This window comes from Topomyia yanbarensis, chromosome 2 (genome assembly GCF_030247195.1).
Source record: "Topomyia yanbarensis strain Yona2022 chromosome 2, ASM3024719v1, whole genome shotgun sequence".
Lineage (NCBI taxonomy): Eukaryota > Metazoa > Arthropoda > Insecta > Diptera > Culicidae > Topomyia > Topomyia yanbarensis.
In genome coordinates this window covers 352,976,489-352,999,726 of record NC_080671.1, presented here as the reverse complement: position 1 = coordinate 352,999,726, position 23,238 = coordinate 352,976,489, and the positions used below count along the sequence as shown (strand labels likewise).

General features: G+C 40.6%; 1 protein-coding gene across 1 annotated transcript in view; it reads left to right on the top strand.

The window, feature by feature from the left end:
• LOC131684258 (galactokinase-like) overlaps positions 1 to 23,238 on the top strand; it is a 68,232-nt gene that overhangs the window by 5,736 nt on the left and 39,258 nt on the right. The window contains exons 2-5 of the mRNA XM_058966955.1: positions 858 to 1,038; positions 20,449 to 20,588; positions 22,281 to 22,451; positions 22,528 to 22,653. Coding sequence (XP_058822938.1) covers positions 858 to 1,038; positions 20,449 to 20,588; positions 22,281 to 22,451; positions 22,528 to 22,653 — 618 coding nt within the window. The remainder of the gene's footprint in view (positions 1 to 857; positions 1,039 to 20,448; positions 20,589 to 22,280; positions 22,452 to 22,527; positions 22,654 to 23,238) is intronic.

Sequence of the window (23,238 nt, the reverse complement as noted above, 5' to 3'; positions counted from 1 at the left end):
TATGTGGTGTAATTTTTTTGTTACGCTCCAGTTAATCGATTTAGTAACTGCAATATTTCGAACCAACACGGCAAAAGTAGGTGCGACAATTTCAAAATCAAAACTTTCCGAGTTACTTTGTGGAATATCACAGTTGACTTACACTATTGGGAGGGTTATTAGAAGCAAGTTATAACTTGACACTTATTTTGTTTCCAAATTTGTATTTTTAGACAATTTCTTTCACTTAGTTAATTAACATTTGCTCAATAAATCAAATAAATCTGTGATTTTTTTGGCCCTTTCTAAACGATTAGTTTCGAATTCCTTAATTTTGGCTTAGAAGTCTGTGTAGAATATAAGACATCTTTCTAATAGGGTTAGGTGCACCATAGATGTAAATGGTGAGTCTGATTTTCGAATCGTCATATCTTTTCATCCTGAGATAGAGGTATTTTCCGTGACAATAACCGTTTGAAAAAAAAACAAAAAATACGAGTCAGTGAATTTACACTTAATAATACAACAATAGTTTCTTAAACTTCCATTGTAAAATACAGAAATACAGACCATGTAGCATTCTTCTTCTCTTAAACGAATTAAGCTAAATGTGAGTCTGAAACAGTTTTGTCGATACCTAATTGCTAATTTTGTGCAAGTAGTTGTTCATGAATTTTTCATATTAATCGTAAAAATTCTTTTCTGACGATAAAATTGTGAAATTGTTTGGAAACATGCAATCTCGTAAGCACCAATAATTACAACAGCTTTATGGTTACTCAAAAATGGCCCTGTCACCACCGATGTATACACACACACACACTACACTGTACCACATGTAACTGATATCCTCTCGTTCGAACTTTATGTAATTGCAGGAATAAAGACGACACCGAAATGGTCTCCAAAGTAATTAGTTTTGATGAGGTTGTTAAAACATCAATTGAAACATTCCGTAACACATTCGGTACCGAGCCAGACATTGCCGCCTGTGCACCGGGCCGTGTCAACTTAATTGGAGACCACGTGGACTACAACGATGGCTTCGTCCTGCCGATGGTAAGTACCTACGTTTCGAGTCCTTATATAAGCAGATATCGCACATACGCACACACACAACGATCGTTACGACCAGTAGAGTGATGTCGTCCGATCAAATACGACACAGACAGCAGTCCTTTGCCGGGAATAGTCGCACTCATGTGAAATCAGATGTCTACATACAATCGAATGGTTACTGCCTTGTCGCAGGAGGCAGGCAAAGAGAAACAAAATATTATCAGCATCGTTTACTTTTCTGTTACATAGACAAATTTCTACGCCTCTTGTCCAGTCCCGGGAGTGTAGTAGGTACGATTGTACGTTCAAAGAAATGTTTCAGATTGGTTCTGAAAGAAGACAAGAGCCGTTCTCTGACAACAGTTAGTGGATGATTCAAGGAGAAATACTATAACATGAACTACTCGAATCATTTGATCGATTCTATAATTCTACGAAAGTTTCATTACTTCATTGCACATATAGGCTAAAAAGCCTAGTATAGCACTATTAGGGAGGGTGTGTCACTAATTGATTAATTACTCGGACTACAATCGATGGAATGCGTATAAATTGGCATCAGCATCTTTGATTCGTTCTCAAGAACCAATGTGATAACACAAATGGCCTCAAAATGGCGAAAAGCTCATGTTTGATTGCATTGAAAACTCTAATCGAATGCCCCAATTATCGCACTAGGTTTGACTAATGAAAAATAATCGTACCTAATAGGCTTGTAATGTTACGAATTTCGTGTCAATTATTTATTGATTTCGAAGTTTTAAAATAAAAACGAAGTAGCAATTAATCGTTTTGGTTAGAAATACACTCGAGCTGGTTATAGCAAGCCCCTTACTAGATGCTTCGAATATATTAGTTGCTATAATATTTGGATAAGGTTTATGTCTCTGTTAAATGTCATAATCAAATGCTGTTTAATTTCACAAAAAAGATAGATTATGAATTATTTATATTTTCCTGCCAAATTTTATATATAACCGCCGTCATTTCGGAATTCAACGTCGTAATTTCTATCGATCGGAGGTTTCCTGTACACCAGAGAAAACATGCTCGTGCATTTCGTAAACGTTTTGGCTGGTACTAAGAAGTTCTAGACGCTATAAAGTTCGTTTCGTTTGATAGTTAAATTATAAAGCTGAATATTTGAAAAGTGTGATTGAATTTATGAAGTGCCAACGTTTAATTTTAATTTTTCGTATAGTTGAATTGACCAGTTTTGGTCATCGTGTCAGAGCGATTAATTTTTTTTTAAGTGATAAAAGTACATAAAGGTAATTTTGAATATATAAATCAAAAGATATAAGTATATTGATCGCTGGTCCAACGGGCGTTTTATGTACGAGCTGGAATTTTGGGACCAACGGGAGTCCAGTCTACGTCCGGAAAAGGATCTCCGAGGCTCGTATGCTTCGTCTATGCCCGGCAGTCAAACGAAGAGGATGGTAAGTTCGTAGTTTCGTTACGAAATTCTTACGACGGCCACCAGTCACCGTCCGTGTTTTCCAACCTAATTCTTGCACGTTACGTGGGTCGAAGTCCGAGAGCCGTCTTGCACGTGGCCAAAAGCGTACCGAGGAACCGGGTGGAGATTTCATTCCGTTCTGAGGTGGTCCGTAGCGGAAGTATAATACGCGAAGGCCATCCAGAACACGTTGGCCTCTTCGGAAATACGTTCTTTCTGCGCGCGCTCTCGTGAATCAAACCGGAAGCTTCCGTTCAGCCACGCCGCCCTCCACATCTTTAGTTTCGACCATTCGAACACGAACCACATCGCCATTTTCCCGTCGAAACGTCACACGTAAATTTGAGTAAAGCAATCTACAGATTCAGTCACACTCCGTCGCTGTTGTGCTGTCTAATAACATACGCCATTTTGTGGTAAACTGGGTTAGATATGCCACATTACTTTGTTAAAAAATCTCTACAAAGTGGCGTTTTCAGAATTTTGACATTTTGCTTGGTTAATGGAATATAGCGAGAAACGTGCTGAGAAGTTTTTAATATTTTGCTTCAAATGAGTGTGTCTGGGGATCGGCTCAAGTTATCTCAGGCCCGTGCGCAGAAAATTCTCAAGGGGGAGGTTTTGATTTTTTAACGGTTATTTTAAAAGAAACGTACAGAAACCCTCAAACTTTGAAGATTTTTGCAAAGGCCTGGACCTAGTCTTGTGAACCAAATGACTCTGCTCGACAAATTGGGTAAATGTTTGTTATCGAGAAGGAGTCATCAAAAGACACCGCTGCATAGTGGTAGGAAACCCCAAAAACGCGAACTTAATTGACTAGAGGCCAATTCATCGAATATATTCACAAGGTATCTTTGGACGAATTGTTCGTAAGAATATTCCCCATAACCTGATAAAAATTAAAATTAGGCATGGCTTACTACGATCAAATTAAAAAAAAATAAATTTTTATGCTGGTGAGGTAGAAAGTTGGTGTCTTCGACAAAGTTTTAGAAATGCTCGTAATAAAGAATTTTGTTGAGCTAGAAGAACTTGTAGGATTTAATGTTATCGATTTGTAAAGCGATTTCAATGGCAACACCCTCAAATTTATTTTTTTAAATATAACTTTTTCCACTGTGACTTTTCGTGCAAACCGTGCTCCAGACAAATGTAGAAGCATTAAAACCACATAATATTGTAGAAGATTGTAAGTAAAAAAACCCAAGTAAAAAAACATTACAAAATGAGCTTAAAACCTTCTTACCTTTAATATGCGTAGTCCGTACATTGAAAATAGTGCCTGCTCGTCCATCTTGGTTTGCACCTTTCTCTCTTATACGCAGTTGAACTTGGTGTAAAAAAATTTAAAATTCTTCAATAACTCTAAAACGAATGAGTATTTTTACAAGAGGTGTTCGTCGCGCCGCCGATTTCAGGTAAAAAAATTATATGCAGTGTTCAACAATATTTTTACATGCAGTTTTTATCAATAATTTAATTTTTACATGCAGTCTTCAACAATATTATGTAGTTTTCATACCTCAACATTTGTCTGGACCATCGTTTGCACGAAAAGTCACAGCGATAAAAGCTATATTAAAAAGCTAAATTTAAGGGGTTTTCAGTAGAAAAACCTTTATAAATCGATAATATTAAGTCCTACAAGCTCAAGTTGTTCAACAAAATTTTTCATTATGAGCATTCCTAAAACTTTGTCGAAGACACCAACTTTCTACCTCGTCAGTATAAAAAGTTATTTTTTCTAGTTCAATCATAGTAAGCCATGCCTCAATTTAATTTTTATCAGGTTGCGGAGAATATTCTTACGAACAATTCCTCCAAAGATACCCTATGAATATATTCAATGGTTTGGCCTCTAGTGACGTTTTTGGCATTTCCGACCACTGTGCGTTGCCTGCTGGCTCGTGGTGGATTCGGATTGGTTTGTAGTAGTTGTGAAGCCAACCGACAAAACTTAAACCTCTTGTATCTCGTAATCCTCATCCATCCGGGGCAACCGTTAGGTACTGCTTTAGTAAGGATTGTGTTCTTGCTTTTTTTTTATTCATTTCGTTTATTTGATAGGCACAAATGCGTTAGCTTGGCGGTGCCAAATGCTTTTGTTTTTACATTTTGGATATCTTAAAACTAGGAGGTTACAATGTTGAAATATTTTTTTTTACAAAGGAAAAGAAAGTTTACAGCTATCTTAAGACTAGAAATAAGATTCAATATACAAAAGAGGGCCAAAAGATTTCTTTATGAAAAAATTTAAAACAAGGGATTCACTTTGATATACAAGAGGGGGAGTAATAGTATTTTACGAAATATTTTACGGTTATCTTAAAACTAACAATATAGTTTAGTACACAAAAGGGGGAACAATTCTTGCTTATTTTGTTTTGTGTGAATCGTCATGTTTTTATCCATAGCTACTTTTCCTTATTTGCTGTCAAACCTTCGCGATATATCTCACCTGCTCAGGTCTGCTGCAAATATCGTACCCTGTTGAGACATGAATCGATCCGGAGGTGTCGACCATAAGGATTTACATCTGTTTACACCACCTTCGCCGGGTTTCTTATCCTTCTTGGTGCTAGTCGTTCCTATTTATCTGCTAGCTGGTGCTGAGAACTTCTTGGCGGCAGTATTTCACCCTATACCGATGCCCATTTTCGCGATCCATTTCTAACGGAATAATCATCGGCGGTAAAATTTCTCTACACAACGATATCCCGATTTTCACCAACTTCGTGTTTTTCCTCCTTATCTGCCGTTGCTAGCCCGCTGACCGACATCTGCTGTCCACTCACTACTTTTGCTAATATCGAAGCTTGTCGAAACTTTAACCGATCCTTCAGAGAAGCCGTCCAACTTGACATACATCCTTTTCTAGCCACCCTGCACAAAGTTTCGTCCTTGGTTTCTTCATTGACTTGTTTCTAATGTTACCAAACGCAAATGACATTTTATGTGTCCAAACGGTTTGCGGTATATTTTTTTTCTTGGACAGGAAGATAATAAATTATTAAAAGTAATTCAAAACGCTCATGGGGGGGGGGGGGGTTTGAACCCCTAAAACCCCCCCCGTGCGCGCGGGTCTGAGCTATCTTGATGTATAACATGTTTTGCCTTTCTCAATAGAAAGGTATTGCAATTGCTCTGAAAACCGACTTTTTAACGGAGGCCCGGAGGGCCGAGTGACATATACCATTCGATTCAGTTCGTCGAGTTCGGCAAATTTCTGTGTGTGTGTATGTATGTGTGTATGTATGTATGTGTGTGTGTATGTGTGTGTGTATGTGACCAAAAATGTCACTCATTTTTCTCAGAGATGGCTGAACCGATTTTGACAAACTTAGTCTCAAATGAAAGGTGCAACATTCCCATAGGCTGCTATTGAATTTCTAATGGATCCGACTTCCGGTTCCGGAATTACAGGGTGATAAGTACGAACACGCAGAAAATGTCGATTTTAATAAATTCTGCAATGAATGTATAAAGGTGAAAAATTTTCCAAAATATGACCACAACTGCTTCGATTTGTAGTATTAGGTCACTAACATCCATTCAAAGTCTATTTGGCCACATTGGCCACCATCCTCGGTTCCGGAAGCCCCGGCGGAAGTATCTAAATTCAGAATAACAGTCACATCGGTTTCTCGGAGATGGCTAGACCGATTCGACTAAACTTGGCCTCAAATGAAAGGTATTGCGTCCCCGTAAATGGCTATTTAATTTCATCCCGATCCGACTTCCGGTTCCGGAGTTACAGGTTGTGGCGTGCGATCACATAGCAAATTGTGATTCAAACCGATACTCCGATGAAAGCAAAAAAGGTAAAAATTTCGCTAAAATGTCTCTCAAACAACTTAAATTTGTTGTTCTAGGTCACCGACGGCCAACCAAACTTTCGTTGACTACATTGACCACCATAGACGGTTCCGGAAGTGCCCGGGAAAAGCGGCCATCTTTCAAAATTTACGAACTCACATCAGTTTCCCTGAAATGGTTGGGCCGATTTTCACAAACTTAGTTCCAAATGATAGCTATAATATCCCCACAGACGTTTATAAAATTTCGTACGGATCGCTTATATGGGTCCGGAAATATAGACTAAATCGTCCGGTCACATATGAAATTCCCATATAAGCCGGAACTCAAATTTTTTTTCAAAGGGGGGACCACATGAAATTTCAGAAATCGAATTCGTATTTTTGATGCCATACATCTTTAAAATGCATGAAACGTCGAGATTTTATGTTATCTCGAAAAAAATTTTTTTTTGTAAAAATCGACTTTTTGGGACTTTGCCGATTTCGCACCTTTTTGCCTTTCTCAATAGAAAGGTATTGCAATTGCTCTGAAAACCGACTTTTTAACGGAGGCCCGGAGGGCCGAGTGACATATACCATTCGATTCAGTTCGTCGAGTTCGGCAAATGTCTGTGTGTGTGTGTGTATGTATGTGTGTGTGTATGTGTGTGTATGTGACCAAAAATGTCACTCATTTTTCTCAGAGATGGCTGAACCGATTTTGACAAACTTAGTCTCAAATGAAAGGTGCAACATTCCCATAGGCTGCTATTGAATTTCTAATGGATCCGACTTCCGGTTCCGGAATTACAGGGTGATAAGTACGAACACGCAGAAAATGTCGATTTTAATAAATTCTGCAATGAATGTATAAAGGTGAAAAATTTTCCAAAATATGACCACAACTGCTTCGATTTGTAGTATTAGGTCACTAACATCCATTCAAAGTCTATTTGGCCACATTGGCCACCATCCTCGGTTCCGGAAGCCCCGGCGGACGTATCTAAATTCAGAATAACAGTCACATCGGTTTCTCGGAGATGGCTAGACCGATTCGACTAAACTTGGCCTCAAATGAAAGGTATTGCGTCCCCGTAAATGGCTATTTAATTTCATCCCGATCCGACTTCCGGTTCCGGAGTTACAGGTTGTGGCGTGCGATCACATAGCAAATTGTGATTCAAACCGATACTCCGATGAAAGCAAAAAAGGTAAAAAATTCGCTAAAATGTCTCTCAAACAACTTAAATTTGTTGTTCTAGGTCACCGACGGCCAACCAAACTTTCGTTGACTACATTGACCACCATAGACGGTTCCGGAAGTGCCCGGGAAAAGCGGCCATCTTTCAAAATTTACGAACTCACATCAGTTTCCCTGAAATGGTTGGGCCGATTTTCACAAACTTAGTTCCAAATGATAGCTATAATATCCCCACAGATGTCTATAAAATTTCGTACGGATCGCTTATATGGGTCCGGAAATATAGACTAAATCGTCCGGTCACATATGAAATTCCCATATAAGCCAGAACTCAAATTTTTTTTTCAAAGGGGGGACCCCATGAAATTTCAGAAATCGAATTCGTATTTTTGATACCAAACATCTTTAAAATGCATGAAACGTCGAGATTTTATGTTATCTCGAAAAAATTTTTTTTTGTAAAAATCGACTTTTTGGGACTTTGCCGATTTCGCACCTTTTTTCAGTACAATATTACCGTGGCTGTTTTTTTTTTTTCAAAATTTTAGAACTCGAACTCTTTTAATGAATATAAACAACGCACACATTCTCGTGATTCATGATTGAGAAAGGCACAATTGCACCGCTAGGTGGATTAAAATAGGTTTTTTATTTACGTGATCGTCAGAAAATCTGAAAATAAAATATGAAAAATAGTGTTAAATCCTAACTCGTGCCTGAAAGTAATTAGTAAATTAGAATATTATTCACTTCACAACTTCAACTTTTCCCGCATTTTGACTGGCCCCGGTGTACCTTATCACAAAGTCATTCATTTTTGTATATTCATTATAGTGTAAATGCCAAATTTCGTTAAGTAAATCACAACCTGTCAATTGATAACACAATAACTTTTCTATGTCGAAAGTATACATTTGAAAACGTTGTAAATTAAAAAGTATATGAAAAAGTGAAAATTCGCTTACATGAATAGGCGCTCTCCCGACAGAGTTTTTAATGTAGTGCACCTACGCAACACATAAATAGCAACGATTGATCGTTGCTTCTGTTCTCCTTGTTTAGCACCTTATTGCTGTTGAAGAGAATAATGCTTTTTCAGCGTATCGCTCACAGCGAGAGCGGTTGGTGCTTTGAATTCAGTGCATATTAATGTTTCTTTAGAAGATTAGCCCCCAGTCAGTAAAAATCACTGGATCAAAGTGTCACCAAAGCTGGTAATTATAGAAGCACACCAAATTTCAGTCATATTACTTCAATTAAAATGTATGGTTTGAGGATTGATTTGAATCTTTGCTGTTTAGCGTATTTTCTGAGTGGAAAGAATACTGAAATAAAACAAAAACTCCTTTAGAGCTACAAATAATTCAATATGGAATGACAATAAACAAAAATTTTGCAATTAAAAAGTTATAGCTCGATTCACTAATAAAACAGCCACCCACCAGAAATGTACCATTTAATAGATAGAAATTAATTACCAGCACGCTCCGGTCTGAGGGGTTGCTTTAGACTGCCGGGATTACACGGCATTCGTTTGCGGAGACAAAGTCTGTTCCTGTGTGGACTGAGGACTTTCAATAACCCGACACTTGAAATTGTTATCGCATCGACTGGTTGTTGGGAAGTTTATTGCTTTACCCCAGCGAGCGGAGCTATATCGCGAGCTATCTAATTGGATTCTATGGCTTTTGCTAATCTGTACATTCTTCCCACGAATGACTCTTTTCAAGTAGTGGGAGGGCGGTCAGGGTCGAAAAGTGTACGGTTTGTTGGCAATTAATCTTCGGTACTGTACCGTAGGGTGTATTTGAACGCAGAATCGGTTTTGATTCTGGCCAAATCGTTCTCGGTAGATACTTCAAGCGACGGTGCCTTTGATTCCTTTTGTTTGGCAAAGGCGTTCTGGGAAGGGTTGTAAAATAAAAATTACAAAATTACTACACCATCCAATGGCACATTAACTTTGCAATTCGATTTTTATTGAAAAGCATGCCTTTGCTGAGCTTGCTTTTACAGTCCAATTCGGAAGGAACTGTAATTTAACAGGGTTTTATTGGAGGGAACAAGTTTATTGCAGCTGTACTAGGCTGTGTGTCGAATAGAGAACAAAATGAATATTTGGCACAAAAAGCGTAGCCCGCTCATTGGAATAACTATTTTTACAGTTGTTAGAAGCATCCGTAATGACAAAATAATAGCTCGTCTACTCATGTGGAGTACTGTGGGCTCAGAATAGGATTTGTTTTTCGAAAATATCTAACTAACGGTTACACATTTACACAAAATACTAGAACTAACGGTTATACATTTAAATATAATTTTGTTTTTATATAATGAGACTGAAGAAAATTTAGAGCTAACTTATACATATACAAGAGGGGATAATATAATATTCGTAAGAGGTCATTTTGTTTGTTTTTTGATTAGTAATGCACTTTAGGATTTTTAGAAGGGAGATTATTGGATCAATTAATTATTAACTAAGCGCAACATTTTATAGACATACTAGCTGACCCGGCAAACTTCGTCCTGCCGAAAACAGCATTCATCATTGAAATTATTTAGAGCATTTATGATATAAACAAAATGAACAACAAATTGCGCAAATCCACCATGCCGTTCTTAAGTGATGCGCGGTCTTACATACGCCAACTTTGTTTTATATCGACATATTAAAACAATAAATAACTACAGTCGTTGTTCAATTTTTATTAATCAATTTATTAATTTATTATTTTAATATTATTTGCAAGCCCAAGACGTCGGAGATGAGGGTCCAGCATGTAGTGATTGCACATGAACCGAGAATGAAATCGCATCACACAATCACACGAATAAAATCCCGACCCACATCCATCCCCCTGAACCAAGGTTTCGTCGATACCTTAGGGATTATTGAATGTAGCCACTAGAGTGCCCAGAAAGATGATGAATTGTTGAAAACTCAATCGGCCCACCCCTGAGTCGATTCCTAGTCCCACCAGGAGTATTTGCTCCAAATTTGAAGCAAATCGTACAAATCTAGCTATCGGACCAACGTGCCTGAAGTTTGTATGGGATTTTTCGACAATTTACATGGAGAAAACCCACTAGCTCGCATTTTCGCCGCTAGGTGGCACTGTATGCATAGTATTGTCATTGTAAGTGAAAATAAGAAAGATCATTTAATTGTGTACAACTTTGTTGAAGACTGCTAGTCAATCCGGCTTTGTTAAAAGAAGTTATTAAACTTTTAACGAAGTGATGTCTGAGTCAGTTCTGCATGGGGCCTATCAGTGCACGGTTGTGTATCGGTACTCGATTCCCGCCAACTATACTTTTTTGTGAGATAATGGTTAGATTTAGCTGAATAGTATGTTCAGAAGAATTGTAGTACATAATACGAGTTATATTTTGGTTAGAAAATTTTAGTTCCACCTGTGACCGCATAGAGGGAGCCAGCACTAACTTTTCACAGAAGTGAGATAGAATATCGAGATGTTCAGGAGAATTATTGCAAAATGCCTATTCTATAACTTTGTGGAAGACACCTAATTTCTATCTCTCTCCGTTGAAAAGTTAGTGTTGGCGCGATCTATGCGGTAAAATGTGGAACTAAAATTTTCTAACCAAAACATGACTCGTATTACTTACTATAAATCTTCTGAACATACTATTGACCTAAACTTAACCATTATCTCACAAAAATGTTTAGTTCGTGTGAATCAAGTACTGATACACAACCATGCACTGCTAGGCCCCATGCAGAACTGACTCAGACATCACTTCGTTAAAAGTTTACTAACTTTTTTTAACAAAGCCGGATTCACTAGCAGCCTTCGACAAAGTGGTAGGCAATTGAATGATTTTTCTTATTTTCACTTACAGTGATAATACTATGCATACAGTGCCACCTAGCGGCGAAAGTGCGATTTAGTGGGTTTTCTCCATGTAAATTGTCGAAAAATCCCATACAAACTCCAGGCACGTTGGTCCGGTAGCTAGACTTGTCCGATTTGCTTCAAATTTGGAGCAAGTACTCCTGGTGGGACTAGGAATCTAATCAGGGGTGGGCCGATAGGGGTCATTTTTTTCCTGTCACTCTAGTAGCCACCTTCTTAGTTCCCCATTGCTCCAACTTTCGAGGGTTCTCTGATGAGTAATACTGAAAAATTCTGATGCGAGGGTTCTCTGATGAGTAATACAGAAATATTTTCTGGAGAAAAGATTTTCTCTAGAAATTCCATATTTTCTTTCTAGGATTCATTGAACAAAGAGCCTCGATTGAGCTGAGGCTAGCCGAGACAATAAAGTAATGATCGGTGGATAAAGTATAAAAGAACCCAAACCAAGTAACAATTCAAGTTTTATTGCAGGCTACAAGTGCAATGCAAGTTTTATGAGCGGCTATAAAACTACCATAACACCTAAATTGTTACTAGGGAAGGGTATACTGAATAACAGCAAGTTCTGCGACGTAAGCTGAAGCAGGATCATCGAGTTTGAATGAGGCCGCGAGGTTTTGATTGAATATACCGAAGCCAGTGGAGCCGTCGAGGCTTGACCCGTCGGTGTAAAACATCTTGTTACAGTCGATTTCTCAAAATTTTGCTATTAAAGATGGGATCACTTGCGGACGTGTGTGATCCGGAATTCCACGAATCTCGTTTTTCATGGATGTGTCAAAGAATTCAGTTGAATCCGAAGTATGGGGGAGATTGACACGGTTGGGGTAATATGAAGAAGGATTAATATTTTGTGCCATGTAATCGAAGTACAAGGACATAAATCGGATTTGAGAATTGAGCTCGACAAGCCTCTCGAGTTTTCAATTTCTAACGGGTTCAAGATATCGCATCGGATGAACTATCGATATGAGAGGTCCCAAAATCGATTTTTCAGCGGAAGGTCGCCCGCCAGCACTTCTAGACTCATTGTATGTGTCGAGTGCGGTGAAACCCAAACAACAATATTGTTTCGCTCTAGTTTGATGAAATGTATGTTCGCAGTGGAGCGAAAGCAGAAACATCCGTATTCCATTACCGACAGTATCGTTGTTTGATACAACCTAATTAGGTCTCCTGGGTGGGCACCCCACCACGTTCCGGTTATTGTACGAAGAAAGTTGATCCTTTGTTGGCATTTCTGTTTCAGATACCTAATGTGGCATCCCCAAGTACCTTTCCAGTCGAACCAGACCCCTAGATATTTTACTGTGAAGACCTGAGCTATAGTTTGACCCATTAGTAGAAGCTGTAATTGTGCTGGTTCACGCTTCCTAGAAAATACAACTAGCTCAGTTTTCTCCGTGGAGAATTCGATACCCAGCTTAATAGCCCAAGCAGACAAATTGTGCAAGGTATTCTGTAATGGATAGCTTTGGGTCCCGTTACAGAAACCACGCCATCGTCCGCAAGTTGCCTTAACGTGCAGGAATTGTCAAGACATTCATCAATGTCGTTGACATAAAAATTGTATAGCAGAGGGCTTAAACATGAGCCCTGGGGAAGGCCCACGTAACTAAATCGTGATGTCGATAAATCCCCATGCGAAAAATGCATGTGCTTTTCCGACAACAAGTTCAGTAAAAAGTTGTTTAAAGTCGCTGAAAGACCACGCTGGTGCAGCTTCTCTGCAAGAATGTTGATAGAAACTGAATCAAAATCCCCCTTAATATCTAAGAAAACTGATGCCATCTTTTTTTTCTAGTATAAGCTATGTGAATTTCTGTTGAGAGCAACGCAAGACAATTGTTCATCCCTTTGCCTTTGCGGAAACCAAGTTGTGTATCTGACAGTAAGCTATTTGCTTCAACCCAATTGTTGAAGCGAAACAAGATCATTTTCTCGAGCAAGTTTCGGATACAGGACAGCATTGCGATCGGTCGATACGAGTTATGGTCGGAGGCTGATTTCCTGGTTTTTGGATGGCCTTCACTTGCCTCCAGTCATGCGGGACAATATTACTCTCAACAAACTAATCAAATAAATTCAACAAGCTTCTCTTGGCAGAGTCTGGCAGATTCTTTAACAAATTTAATTTGATTCTGTGTGGGCCTTCTGAACTGGGACGGAATCCGGACAAGCCTTCTTGGCAAAATCGAATATCCAACGGTTTGAATATTCCACGCTCTCGTTAGTACTGTTTCGGTTTCGCATACGTCGTGCTGTTCCTCAAAGAGTACTCATCGATGTTTCTCTCGTTAATCCGTCGATGAACCGGCGCCAATAACCGCGTTTCTTTGTTTTCATCAAACTCTTCATTCGCTTGTCTGACGTCGCGTACTGTGGAAATCTAGCAGGTAATCCGTCGTTCCGGAAGGTCTTAAACGCGGCGGCCTTCTCTGCGTAAACGTCTAAGCACTCTTTATCCCACCAGGGATTGGGAGAACGTTTTTGTATGTTCGCGCCGAGTACTGGCTTAGTCTGAGCTTGATTCGCGCTGTCGAGAATCAAGCCAACCAAAAAGCTGTACTCTTCCTCCGGAGGCAGTTCTTGGGTAGATTCGATGTTGTCGGATATCGCGGCCGCATAACTCTTCCAATCGATATTTCGTGTGAGGTCATACGAAATATTGATTGATTCCAATGGTCTTGAGCTGTTGGTGATCCAGACTACGATCGGCAGATGGTCGCTACCGTGGGGATCAGGGATTACCTTCCACGCGCAATCTAACTGTAGTGAGGTCGAGCAAATGGATAAGTCTAATGCACTTGGGCGCGCTGGTGGGGGAGGGATCCGTGTCATTTCACCCGTGTTTATATTGAAGTTGTCGCAAATATTGTGAATTAAAGAAGAACGGTTATCATCATAAAGGCAACACCATTCCACACCGTGAGAGTTAAAGTCTGTGATCAAATCCGTGACCTCGTTCGATGAGTTAGCCATCGAAGGATACAATCGCTGAAAGGAGGGGCTATTTCGCAGTCAACTGCTTCAAAAATGTTTTTACTGTAGGTAGAAGAGCTAACAACAGACTTTTAATAGGATCAGTTATATTGAAAGTTTTTATTATCCAGTCCACAATGTCCGAGAGTTTGATAATTCCAGCGCCGCGATTATTCTCGAACTGAAACAGAGGAACACTTGGGATTTTTGATGTTCCTAGAAGTGCTGGGAACTCTTTCTCTGAGTTTAATCCTCCGAGACCAGGAGCTACTTGCTTCGGTTTGGTTGCAACACCTCAAATAGATGTGACTTTCGGAGCCCAGTCAAGGGATACCTTCTGGCCTTTACAAGGAACTTTAGGAGAGGAAATCTCGAGTACTTTTTCAAATGGACGTAAGTAACATTGAGAGCCTCTCTTTGTTTACTTTCTCTTTCGTTTATTACGACGTCATTACAACACTTTGTACTAATTTTCCAGTACATATCGAAAGCCGACGGTTTTTAATACAATATTATGCAAAGAGTAGAGTAGTAAATGTTGAAATGGCCGAGTAATGAACAGAAGAGAAAGACCTCAAAGAGAATCTCTCATTGTTACTTTCGTCCATTTGAAAAAGTACTCGAGAAATGTTCCTCGTCTTCCTATAACTTCTAGGCACCCTGGTAGATGTTCCCTTTTGTGAGTCATCAGCCTCGCCTTCTTCAGGAGGCAAGTGAGCATAGATGTTTGTTGAGGATGGTGGCGTAGCTTTCTTTAGCATTTCTGCGAAAGAACCTTCGGATCGCCCCGCAAGGGAACGTTTTAGTTTATCCCCGCGTAGTTTGTGGATATCATGCAGAATCTCTGCATAGTAAGGACACTTCTTAGCATTCTTACTACACGAATCATCCACATGATTCTCACCGCATTTTCCACAGCGGGCCTTATTGCTACAATGGGTGGCTGCGTGACCCAATTGTTTACACTTTGTGCAATTCATGACCCGCGGCACAAACAGACCCACAGGCAGACGAACCCTGTGCAAGAGGACGTAATTTGGCAAAGAGGTACCAGTGAAGGTCACCCGATAAGAGTTTGGGGTACGTTTTTGAACCATCCCCCACAACTACTACTGAGTGCAAACGCTTGCACTCTAGTATTTTCACTGGCTGAAGTAAGCGGTCTCTAAAACGGCCAACCCCGTACTCCAGTAGATCCTCGCATGTCAAACTCTCATCGGTGACAACGCCTTCAGGCTGTACTTTTACAGCTGGAATATACACATAGTAGTCCTTCGTAAAGTGCTCGCAGCAAGTAATATCGTTTGCCTGCTTTGAATTAGCCAACACGACCCTGACCCTGACTGAGCGGATCTTTCTTATTTCGGTCACAGCCTGGAATCGTTCCGTCAGGTCTTTTGAAATCTGTAATAGCTTCAGCGATTTTGTTTTGGGCCAAAAGAAGACCACAAAGGGACCGGTCGAAAGCTCTGGATATTGTTTGGGTCGGGGGAGAGCCTTGGGAGTCGATTCGACCTCCATTTGGCCGTCCGGGGAGGGAGCCATCGACAACGTCGAGGCACGGGGTTAGCACCCGGTCAGACGGGAATAAACCGTAAATGTCTCAAAAGAGGTAGATTTTACTTATCTGTAAATTTGTTTCCCACGACGCATCAGTCCAGCTTACATAGCTGGATATTGTTCAATCCTCACTATGCGAACAAAAGGCTGAGGAATGCGTCCTAACGGTTAACACACGCACAAAAGAAGAAAAAAGTCCAAAACCTCGAGAGGTAGAGAATAAGCAACATAACCTTGAATTCGGATTAGTACGATTCTTTATCTAACACTGACGGACTGGAAAAAAACACTTGCTTCTCGATAGACCGCTCGTAAACATATGAATTAGTACAGTTCATGACCCGCGGCACAAAGAGACGAACAGGTGAACGAACCTTGTCAAAGAGGAAGTAGTTGGGTAGAGCAGAACCTGTGAAGGTCACCGTTGACGTAAGTTTTCTGCCCGTCAGCTGCGACTGACGCTGAATGCAAACGTTTGCACTCCAGTACACCCAAAACGCGAACCGTATGAATTACATGCGAATAAGCATGATTCTAATGAGAATTTTGCATTGTAACTGGTATAATGCATAGAAAGCGATATTGGTCCGGGACAAAAATGCATTAAATGGCGATTACACCACAGAAACTTACACAAACCCACAGTTGGGAATGTATTAGTGAATTTAACGATATCGGAATATTAGTATTGAAATGACTCCTCACTAATACACATGTAAAGGACATCTCCACTCGGATACATGTGCGCTCTGAAAATACTAATATACGCTCAAGGACCTGTTTCTATTTCGCCTTTCTACTGATCACATGCTGCATATTGGAGAGTTTATAGCATCATCAAATTGATGGGGTGTGGGTGATGATTATGTGTTCATTTTCTGTTGAGCTTTCGGCGTTCTCTCAACCCTAAATTTACCAACGATATGCGAGTTCTAGCCACTAGATAGGTTCATAAATGTTAATAATGATTAATGATTATTTAAGCGCACTATACGCAGGAGAAAGTTACATATATGGGAACATTGGGCTAACAAATTTTAACATTTGTCTGATAGAAGCCGTCCGCCAATCATTTCTGGCATTCCTCATATCAACAGTACTTTCAGGTGATATCAGTGTTTCGCTGTTAAAATATTTAAGTTTAAAGTATCATAAACTATAAGGGCAGTGATTACATGATTTTGCACTTTTGAGCAGCAGTGGCAGTTACTCATTTCAATTTGTATTATTTCCCGAACAGGCGAATCCAGCGCACACATGTAACTGGCATCCCTATCTCTACATACAGAGTTTGACAATTAGGTTTTACACCAACCGACATAACCCCGCAAAATGAGCCGGATGAACTTTGTTTGACAATTCTCGGTGGTTTGTTTACATGGGAGTTACGTGAGTTCGAATGTAACAGATGAGCACCCGTTGCACTCGCACTCACGCAATTGACAAAGTAAACAAACCACCGAGAATTGTCAAACATGAACTTCATTCATCATAAGTTCATTCGTGTCGTCATCTTGTAGAACTCAATAGGTAACATCGTTTTTCAACCAAACAATGGGGGTCAGTTTGACAACGTCAAAATCGCTTGAAATGTCATCAACAAATAGCAGTAGCAGTATACAATAGAACACAATACACACTTTCTCTAATTTGATCGAAACTAAAGTCGATTGTGTTTAGACAAATTTTGTTAATTTTTTTAAAAACAAAGTTTTTTATATTGACTACGCCAATATGACGCCATGTCATCCTCTTGAGCGCACATCATCACCCTAGTCAACGATCATCGCAAATCAATCTGAGCACAAATCATTTTCTTCCACTCTTCTCTGAAGCATTGAATGAGCTATGGGAAAATAATGCGTATATCACACACTCTCGTGAACGTAAACTGCTCACGCGTTTAGTGTGGTTGGAATAGAGCTGTTCGCAGACAAAAAAGCGTAACTGTGTATGAAGACAGAAGTTCTTACAAACACCACAGAGGTATTCATGTATAGAATACACCACCTTTTTTGGAGACTCAGCAAGCAAAACCAACTAATACTTTTACATGCGGGCAAATAATATGGTAGCGTATATTGTCAATCAATTTATTTCATCATGAATCAAGCTGTGTTGGTATAATGCAGTAACTATGCTTGGTCTACAATGCGAAGAAGGCATGATTCTAATTCGGAATATGCACGAAAGGATGTAATGCCTTTTTTGCATTGGGAAATTGTTTTGGGTGTACCTTCACTGGCTTAAGCATAGGGTCTTTGAAACATCCAGTCCCATATTTCGGCAGGTCCTCGCAACTCAGACTCGAATCGCAAACGACCGGTCGCGACCCCACAGTATTCAACCCTGCTAGCTGGTTTATACACCCTGTACTCCTTCGTAACGGGCCCATAGCCAGCAATATCGCTTGCCTGAGTTAAACTGTTTGCAACCACCCGAAGCTTATCAGGGCGAATTTTTGATATTTCTGTCGCGGCCGAATAACGATCCGTCAGAACTCGAGAAACCTGCAGCAGGTTTTTGTCTTTGGTCCGGAAGAAGATCACGAAGGGCCCGGTGGTCGAGCTTGGATATACATTGAGCCGGGGAGCCGGGTAGCTGATTTTTTTCCGACGTCCATCTAACCTTGAGATGAACCGCCGTCAGGGGAAGTTATGTTTTCACGGGCTTATTGTGAATTAAAGAATATAAAATATAATAATACTTACCTTGTAGATGTAACGGTATCCATACAGCTTACTAGACGAACACTGCTTCACTGGTTACTGACTGGCTAACGGTACTCAGAAACAGAAACACAAAAGAAGGGAAAAAACTGAAACCTCGACGATGCGGAGAGTGCACAAGATAACCTTGAACGCGGATTAGCACTACTCTTTGTCGCTACACACTGCACGGACTGGCAATCAGAATATATTGGCTTAAATGGCATGTTCCCCGTATGTAATCGTATGTGCCTTGCCAAAAACAAACAGCAGGTAAGTTCATTTTAAAAGTAGTGCAACTCGTCAGCGATTCACCACTTTGTATAAGAAACTTTAGTATGCTCTGAGTTTCAGTCGTCCAAACATGTTGTCCTCTGTGTAAGGACGGCCGAAAACTCTAAGTCGCAATTGCGCTATTGCTGGACAGTTCCATATCAGATGATATGAGGTTCCGTAGTCGGATTCACAAAGATTACATGAAAAAGACTCAGCGCGCTGAATAGTTGGCATGTGATAATTGAGTTTGCAGTGGCCGGTTAAAGTCCTGGTCAGCATGGTGCGATGAAGCTTCGAAAAACTGGGCACGGTTTTTCTAGAAACGCCTTTGTTTGGCGATACGTTTGTAGATTTCTTGAATAATTACGGTACTCGGACGAAGCCCAGAGCCGTATCTTTTTCCCTAATCCAACTTGTAGAAATTAGCAGGGCGTGCTCAGAACCAACGAAGTCAATTGTTGAACCTGCCTTGGCCAATTCGTCAGCCCATTCATTTCCTGTAATACAAGAATGTCCGGGCACCCAGACAAGGTAGATAGTGTTGACAATGCTTAGTTCTTCGATTTGGGTTCGGCACGCGATCACTAGTTTGGACCGTGATTTGTCTGAGCTAAGGGCCTTGATTGCAGCCTGACTATCGGAGAAGAAGTTTATAACTTTGCCGGACAAACTCAGTTGAAGGGCCGATTGTACCCGGCACATATCGTAAAGATTTCTGCTTGGAATACAGTACAGTATGTACCTAGCGAGTGAGATTGTTCCAATCTCATTTCACGACAGTAGACACCAGCACCTGCACGTCCCTCCATCAGAGAACCGTCAGAGCTTGGATGTACTTTGAACCGGGAGCCGATTTTTTTCGGCGTCCATCTCATTTTTTCCCCGGGATTATTGCCCATTGCACGTTAGTAGGAAAACCAAGAAGGGGAAACGTAAAATAATACTTAACTTGTGTATGTAACGGTATCCAGACGGCTTACTGGAAGAACACTGCTTCACTGGTCACTGATCGGCTAACGGTACTCAGAAACAGAAACACAAAAGAAGGGAAAAAACTGAAACTTCGACGAGGTGGAGAGTGCCCAAGATAACCTTGAACGCGGATTAGCATTACTCTTTGTCGCTACACACTGCATGGATTGGCAATAAAACACTTGTGTCTCGACCGAGCGCTCGAAAACGAATGACCGGTCTCACTTCACAATGGTTTTGAGGCACAGGGGTTAGGTATCACCATTAACAGTTAACCCAGCAAATGGATAGGGGTCAAAGTGTTGGAAAATGTTGCCTTAATAGTTCAATATCATAAAATAATTTTTATTTATTCTATATTCGTTGAAAAATTAAAAAAAGGAAGTTCGACTTGTATCTTTACCGTCAGTTGCATCGAATAAGACCAGGCCAGGATGAATGGCCCAGTTGACTTTTGTATGTAGTTTTCTTTGTCTTCTTATTCATTGTGCATTGAATTAAATCACACACCACAATAACCATATTAGTATTCAAATTCTCATTCGACACACATTTTCATTTCCAGGCACTTCCCATGGTGACAGTGATCGTTGGCAAGAAAAACTCAACAGCTTCGAGCTGCGATGTGCTGACTTGCTTCGAGGGAATAAAGGACGAACGGAGGGCACAGTTTGACAGCGAAAACATTGCACGAGGTGTTCCAAAGTAAGTACATGTTCATAGAATTGGGCGGAAAATATATATTCACAGCAGTTTTGTCTCCAATATCATTCTACGCCTGGTGCTTGAAGGCGACGAACGGAGCATTTTTCGTGAGACTCTATTTCTAAACCGGTATACAGAGGAAACCACAATTAGTAGTTGTAAACTGATGGATGGATTATTGATTACGTGGCAAATCATTAGGTTTGAATTACTAGTCCATGCGCCAGTGAGTGACGTCCGGTTATGTTCCGGCACTGGAGGTGAACTCTTGCTGATTTTTGGGAACTTTTTGAGCGATTAACACTTGAATTTTCCAGCTGACTTTAATATGTATTCTAATAGAAACAAAGAAGATTTTAGAAGCATGATCTGCCCTTTCAGCTTTTATTTTGTATAACGTTTATTTCCAATTCGGCAGGAACTGTATATACAACCATTTGTTTGCGGGACATGCTGTAAATTTCTCCAACCCTGACCCTAGGCGTAAACCATTGCTGCACAGCAGCAGGAACATTACCATTAATGAACGAATGCACTAAACTAGATATGCCAACGTGGTCGGGCAAATTTACCGCCTCGTCTGCGAAACAGCTACTACCTATCTGCAAACCGTGTTCCGAGATAACCCATTCAGCCACCGCCCTTCTATTGTTTTCATTGTACCATGCCGATCGGTTCGTTGAAATGCACAGCGATTCCCTAACATGCGTCATACAAGATGTTCGCTTCCGGTTCGCTGCGTAGGATAAACTCTGCCCCAGCAGCCTGCAAGTTGCCTGTATGTTTTCCCACCAGGACTGCCTACATACCTACTCCGAAAACCATCGGACTCAAGCTTGACGCGCATATTGTGCTCCGGTAAGATAATAACAGTGAGACGCAACATCACAAACACTCGGGCCCTTCCTGTTTCCCACCGTGCCCATGGTGGTGCACCGTTTTCATATTCATATATTTAAATTAAATAATACAACATCAAAACTCGCGGAAAATTTCGCATAATGAATGTGCAAACGTGTTCATAATTCATGCAAATTTTAGGCTGCTGCTGTGTCCGAGGGACGACGGAATAAAAAAAACAGACGCAGGAGAGTCTCGCCCTAGAGTGCAGCATCCTCATGGTGGATGTGGATGTGTGATCAACTGACCACGTAGGGTACCTATGTGGCATCGTGTGTTCGCCCAAAAGGGCCGGCCCAGAGTGCCAGTGTGCGAAATGCGATGCACAAACATTTTGGGTCTGGTTGGAAAATTGATTAATTTAATTCTGTATGTATGTATGTATGTATGAAGGTTTGCAGCAGCGGAAAATTTGCTCAGGCAACGATATTGAGTGGGAACCCTTCTGATAAGCAATATTGGTTCGTTTTCGAGTGTTTTTGCAACGATGCTCTGCTTACCAATACAGCTTTTCCCGGTGCCTGAATGGCATGATGCAAACATGCGGCGTATACTGTATCGATGAGTGTTAGCTCGATTGGAAATGCTGTTTCAATATTTTGTTTGTTTTTGGATGCTGCTTTGCGTTTTATGGAGCTTTCTGTGGTTTCTGGTCTTATTTCGACTGGCAGGCAGCTAATCGTGCGCTGCATTATGAATCACCAGATTAAATACAGAATAATCACTTTTGAATTAAGCAAACTGAGTTCCGTGCCAAATAAAATTTATTTGTTGGTTTTACTACTCTTGCAGGTGGCTAAACTACGTGAAAGGCGTGATGTTCAACTTTGGTCGGTCCATTCCGGGTTTTAACGCGGTTATAAACTCCAACGTTCCGATTGGTGGTGGACTCTCCAGCAGTGCAGCTTTGGAGGTAGCGACGGTAATGTTTCTGGAACAGTTGACGGGACAAAAAATTGCAAAGTAAGTTTAATGGAACATCGCTGTACGTTTCGTAACACTTAATTCTCTCCAACGTGAATTCTCCGTATTGCTGCAGGTCGAGTGATAAGGCACTCATTTGCCAGAAAGCGGAACATACCTTCGCCAATATGCCCTGTGGAATCATGGACCAACTTATCTCGGTTTGCGGCCAAAGAAACCGGGCTCTGCTGATCGACTGTCGGTGAGTGTTGTAAATAGATGCCGTTATGCTGGACATTTTGCCGGAATTAAATGCTGTCAACTGGCAAACTTTGAACGATGCCCATGGACATGGAGAGTTCTCTCTCTCTCTAGTTCATACGCTGGGTAGGCCGCAGCAATCGGGGCAAGTGAAACAGCTATCAATTATTTATAATTTCTCTTAGTAAAATAATGGCATGGACCATGATTCGGAAGATTCCACTTTTTCCAAATGGGGACTGATAAACAGCGTTGGCAATGTTCACTTGCCCCGTTCGGTGTAATCCTTTTATGCAACGCTTCCGATGTGTTAACAGTACGTACCATGCGAAACCAGCAGAGTAAACATGCTCAATTGTTTGCCAACTTGGTGGCACTGAGGAAGAAAGTTATCATCTTCTGCAGAGGCTGCACAAGCCAGGCCAAATTGTATGATGCATATCTCTTTAATTAAGGCACACAAATGAATTTTGACGTCCTCCGGCCTGGTTACAATATTTGCTGTGTGATTGGGGACCTACTGATGCAGGTTATAGGGGGATTAAAGGCAGGTTTGGAGGATATAGAGGGATTAAAAGCAGGTCGT